Source organism: Condylura cristata, unplaced genomic scaffold, assembly GCF_000260355.1.
Source record: "Condylura cristata isolate star-nosed mole 26May11 unplaced genomic scaffold, ConCri1.0 scaffold00015, whole genome shotgun sequence".
Classification (NCBI taxonomy): Eukaryota; Metazoa; Chordata; class Mammalia; order Eulipotyphla; family Talpidae; genus Condylura; species Condylura cristata.
Genome location: NW_004567116.1, coordinates 7,432,642 through 7,438,593, shown reverse-complemented (window position 1 = coordinate 7,438,593; position 5,952 = coordinate 7,432,642). Strand labels below are relative to the sequence as shown.

At 35.3% G+C, this 5,952-nt stretch overlaps 1 protein-coding gene across 1 annotated transcript; it reads left to right on the top strand.

Annotated features, from left to right (window-relative positions):
- Positions 1-2,687: 2,687 nt before the first annotated feature.
- LOC101621091 (olfactory receptor 4C11-like) lies at positions 2,688-3,596 on the top strand. The gene has a single exon (XM_004682804.1). It carries the CDS (start codon positions 2,688-2,690, stop codon positions 3,594-3,596), a length of 909 nt encoding a protein of 302 aa, XP_004682861.1.
- Positions 3,597-5,952: the final 2,356 nt, after the last annotated feature.

Sequence of the window (5,952 nt, the reverse complement as noted above, 5' to 3'; positions counted from 1 at the left end):
CCCTCTGACTCTGATTCCTTGTATCTTCTGCTAACCATTCTTCCTCCTCCTCACTACTATATTTAAAGTATACATACATAGTGTGGGTGCCTTTTTCCATCCTGCAGTTTTTTGCCCATTTGATAGCAGCCCATAAGCTGTTCATGTCAGTTTTTTTTCTTCCTTATCTGGTTACAGTGTCTTGAATTTCTAATGGTTCCATCTGGATGTTTGGAGATGGATGCTTAACCTGGCAGTGTGAATTGAGTCTTACACAAAGATTCACTGCTAAAATCTGCCTTTGACTTAACCCAAAGGGTTCAAAATAGAGCAATATGAACTTGCCTTATAGGATATTGTAATTTCAAATGAACAAAAGATATTACAGCAAAAATGATAGGAGGCTGTAATAAGGATTGCATGATTAAATCCACAAACACACACACATTTAACAGGGGAGGGCCATTAGTATTTGATGGTGAAAATCTGGATGGTGTATCTAGATGGCATTTAAACTAGCTCTCTGGGAACAGGGGATAATGAAGAGTGGGTGTCATGTCAAAGGAAGTTCTTTTAGCTGCTAAGAGAACTAGACTGTTCCGAGAATGATGACTGGCATGTATTTATAAGCGAATCTTGCCTGGGGCATGCAGGAAAAAGTGGAAAGAAAATGATGGCACATATTTGGAAGCCTTGAAAACCACAGTGAGTATCTCTGTCACTTCATTTGAAAACTCAGCCATGTCATTATGTGATTTGCCATATTTTGTAAATGCCCACAAAATGACTTAGGAGGCAAAAGAGGGTGAGGTTGAAATGAATGAGGAAAAGAGGGTATACCTGATAGGAGAGTGTGAATTTTTTTTTTCATTTAGAAACATAGAATAGGTTTATAAGGCACCTCTTACATGATTCAAGATCAGTTATTTTTAATAATGACATTTATAAAATTTTGACCTGATTTTGCGGTATGTATGAGCCAATGTCTCATGATGAAAAATCATAGAGCTATTTCACTCAAAGTTTTATTTTTCTTCTGCTAAACTGCATGAGATATTTTATTTAGAGTTTAGGAAGTATTAAATATGGTGTAAAAGACATTTTTACATGCAATGGTTTAGGATTATAACAGCAATTCCTTTTGGGGGGCTGTGAAAATACTCTGTACAATATTATAATGATTGATACATGTCCTTATACCTTTATCTATTTAAAGTCATAGAATTTTTTTTTTTTAAAGATTTATTTATTTGTAGATACAGAACTGGGGTACAGGCCAGAGGCTCAGGGGCGGTGAGAGGCTTCACCAGAGACAGAGTGGGGAGCAGAACAGGCAGATCGACGAAGTACACTGCTGAGGGGAGCAGCGGGCGAGACAGGAGAGGTCTGCCACGCCATGTGGTCTCCTCCGGGGCAGGCGGGATTTGAACTCATGCGGAAGTGGATTCAGCTTCTCAGTGCAGTGCTTTAACCCGCTGCGCCACCAGGGAGGGCCAAAAGTCATAGAATGTTAACAACGAAGAGTAAACCTTATGTAAACCATGGACTTACGTGTTAATATAAATTTCAGTGATAAATGAACCTTACTGCTGGGAACATTGACAATGAGGAGGATTATATATGAGTAAGGCAGAGACTAAGTTAATTTCTGTCCCTTTCTCTTAACTTTGTTATGCACTCAAAATTATTCTAAAATGTAAAACATGAAATATAATGTTTAAAAAAAACAAAAACATCAATAAGTGGGGAACATTTGTTTAATTTCATTATCAGGATTGTTCTGTTATTTATAACTTTTAGTGAAATTGATATAAGATTTAGTGAAATATTGAACAAAAAAGGTAATGACAAAAATTTGTCAACAAAAAGCATATTTTATATATCATCCACAATCCTGAAAGGCAGGGATAGTAGATACAAAATGAATAATATGAACTGAGAAAATTTTTTCTATGAGGGATTATTCGGCAATATTAGCACTTAATTTTATTGGAATTTGATTGTTCAGATATACTCTGTATGTACATATATATATGTGTGTGTGTTTGTATGTGTGTGTATGTGTGTGTGTAGATATAAAACCATTTAAAATTTCTTACCAAAACTCAGAATAAGGTAGGGGAATTATTTGTATTTCATTTTTCGTATGAAAGCTAAGTTTCAAAATAGTCGTTACTTGTTCAAGAAAATCACACATTTTTCAATTTCCAGTCTTGGAATGAATAAAAATCATTAAAAGGCAATTAATTTTTTTATAGATTTATTTATTTGTACATACAGAACTGGGGTACAGGCCAGAGGCTCAGGGGCGGTGAGAGGCTTCACCAGAGACAGAGCGGGGAGCAGAACAGGCAGATCGACGAAGTACACTGCTGAGGGGAGCAGCGGGCGGGCCAGGAGAGGTCTGCTACGCCATGTGGTCCCCTCCGAGGCAGGCGGGATTTGAACTCATGCGAAGTGGCTTTAGCTTCTCAGTGCAGCGCTTTAACCTGCTGCGCCACCAGGGAGGGCCGGCAATTAATTTTTATTCTCTGTGCAAAATCTTTGGTTCAATCTGAAGATGTACCAGGGTTCATCATGGATTAAATGCAGTAGGAGGTAGCAGGATGGTGTAGAATCACAGGACTCAGTCAACTATCACTTCTTTTTTTCTCTCTACAGATTAAACCCCTGTTATCTATACCATATCTTCAGTAACTAGGAGGACCATGAATAACAGTGTGACTGAATTCATCCTGTTTGGTTTGACACAGGATACAAGAAAGCAAAAAGCAATATTTGGGATCTTCTTGATTCTTTACCTTGCAACTCTGATGGGGAACTTTCTCATTGTGGTGACTATAAAAACAAGCAGGACACTTGGGAGTCCAATGTACTTCCTCCTGTTCTATCTGTCCTTTGCTGATGCCTGCTTCTCTACTACCACAGCTCCCAGGCTGATTGTGGACTCCCTTTCTTCCAAGAAGACAATTTCTTACAATGAATGCATGACTCAGGTCTTTGCAGCCCACTTCTTTGGGTGCATGGAGATCTTTGTGCTCATCCTCATGGCTTTTGACCGCTATGTCGCCATTTGTAAGCCCCTACAATACCCAACCATCATGAGACGGCAAATTTGTGTGATGTTGGTGGTTCTAGCGTGGGTAGGATCTTGCATCCACTCTTTAGCACAGATTTTCCTGGCACTGCGATTGCCCTTCTGTGGCCCCAATGTGATTGACCATTATTTCTGTGACTTGCAACCCTTGTTGAAACTTGCCTGCATGGATACGTATGTGATAAATTTGCTAGTTGTTTCTAATAGTGGGGTCATATGCATGGTGAGTTTCATCATCCTTCTTATTTCATATATTGTCATCTTGTACTCCCTGAGAAACCACAGTGCAGAAGGAAGACGTAAAGCCCTATCTACATGCACTTCCCATTTTATCGTGGTTGTCATATTTTTTGGTCCATGTATATTCATATACACAAGGCCACCAACCACATTTCCAATAGATAAGATGGTGGCTGTGTTTTATACTATAGGGACACCCTTACTCAACCCTCTAATCTATACACTAAGGAATGCAGAAGTGAAGAATGCCATGAAAAAATTATGGTGTAGCAAAGTATGACTTAGTCTAGTAAATAATGTATCAGAATTCAAATGAATATTTCCTTAACAGCTTAACTTTGTTTTATGGATGTAAAGGTATTAATAAATCTACAGCTCTAAGAAAAGCTTAGAGATAAATATATAGATGTATGTATGTATCTAGTTCTAATTCTCCACAATATTCTTAATATATATGTTTAGTATCCTTATTCTTGGACTATATTGGAACATGATTAGTTAAAGTCTATAATTATTTTGAATATTTTATGATGCTTATTTCAATTCTATCAACACTTCACCATAATTGCATGATAATTTAGCTTCCTGTACAGTTCTTTTTTTCAGAAAGAGATGCATTCACTAACACCTTTGTGTGCATGCAGATTATTTTCTACTCTGATGAATGTAATCATAGCAGCCAATCCAGATATCCAAAAATCAAAGTTGCTGCCTTGATGGCCATATTTCTTTGAATATCAGGAAAGGAGCAATTAAATTTTACTTTGGTTCCTAAAAATATCTTGAAACTCAAAATTCAGATTTTTTTGAGAACCCATGATTGGGAAAATCAACTCTAGTTCTTAATTTTCTACACACTTAAATGAGCATTTTAATTTTGCAGATAACCTTATCTATACATATGATACACATTGACCATTCCAACCTCAAAAAAATCAAGTTCTGTTATGCTATTTCAGTACCTAAATTTATAATTCCCATCAAACTTGTGCCAAGATATAACAATTTAAATGATCTAAATTATGAGAAAGAACACATTAAACTTTACATGTATGTGAGGCATTTATTTCCATCAACTAAAGACAAAATCATTATCATGTCACACCAGAGTCTCAAAAATTCTTGGATAGAAAATGGTTGCAGAATAAATATTTAACTCCCAAGCAAGATATTAATCATTACCATATCACAAGTGGCAGTCTTCTCTTAGGTTCTTCACAGTGGACACTCCCTGTCTCCATAACTTTATGGCTTAGATTTCTGTTTTTAAGGAACTTGAATATGGTCTTACTAAGCAAATATTTCACTGTAATTGTTTAGTAATGAGGACACAATGAAAACAAGTTTAATTCTTATTTCTTGCTCTTTTAAAGTTAATATAGTAGAAGAAAACTAGAAAATCCAGAAAGCTTCAGAAATTTTTATCTCATTACTTGATCATAAAGAGCCCCAATTCTCTTATATTCTGTACAATCAGAGACCCCATTCTAAGCAGTATGTAAGGTGAGGGACAAAAATAATTTCCTGTGGAATATTTCTTCACACACTCTGTTGCCAGAGATTGCGCAAGATATCTTCTCTCTGTTTTTTTCATAAGGACTGTCTACTACTTTATGTTTATAATTTTATTTAATCATTGCAGTTATATTTGAAAGTGTCATGCTTATTTCATACTTAACTCTCTTTTTTAATGTTCAGAGTACAGATTTATTGAAAAAACAGGTTGCTCACAGAATTAACGACACCTTATTTGTTGTTATTGTCTTGATTTTATAAGAAAATAGATGTATTCAGCTAGTAATAAGTTGTATTGTTTTATTTTCAAGTTTGATTACCTAATTTATTTTTACTCCTATTTCATTGATTGACACAGATTTTCCAAAGGGACAGATCATGGACAAATTCACCTGAACATTAGTTTGACCCCAGAATTGTTGTCTAACATGAGGTTTCAAAGACCTAACTAGTTCTCAACATATTTAAATCATTAAACTTCATATAATATAAGGGGTGCCTGTTACTACTTATATCTTAGAGAAAACAGTTAGACAAAGATTCTCCATGAAGCCAAGACAGACCAGAGCTGAGTCATGGCAGGATTTTATGGGTTTGCACACTCTCCAGCAGGAGGGAATATCTTCTTAAATGCCCTGGAATAATTTGACCTCACTTGCTTATTTTGACTTTGTGGACACTAGGTATAAGTGATTGAAATCTCTTTGTTCTCAATTGTGATTCAAGACCCTCAGTAGAAGGGATATAACAATAGTGATAAAATTTGGTTTTGTCTTCCTGAATTAAATGGAAATTAGTTCAAGAATTTCTAATCCAGTTATTTTAAAGTTAGCTGTGCTATTTTATTTGTTTCTAAAATTTTTCATCAAGTTAAAGATTTAATTTTACTTTTATTACCTTTAAAACATCTATTGAGATAACTTTGGCTTATGAAGTTATGGTTCGATACAATACTACAATATTATAGTTCAACATCTTCATCAACTAATGTAAACTTATACCCAAATACTAGTCTCCATCGAACAAATACATTTTATTTTTATTGAAGTAACTGCATTGTAATATTATATGTTTCAGAATTTTACCATTGAGAATCAACATGTGTATATGTCACATTAAGT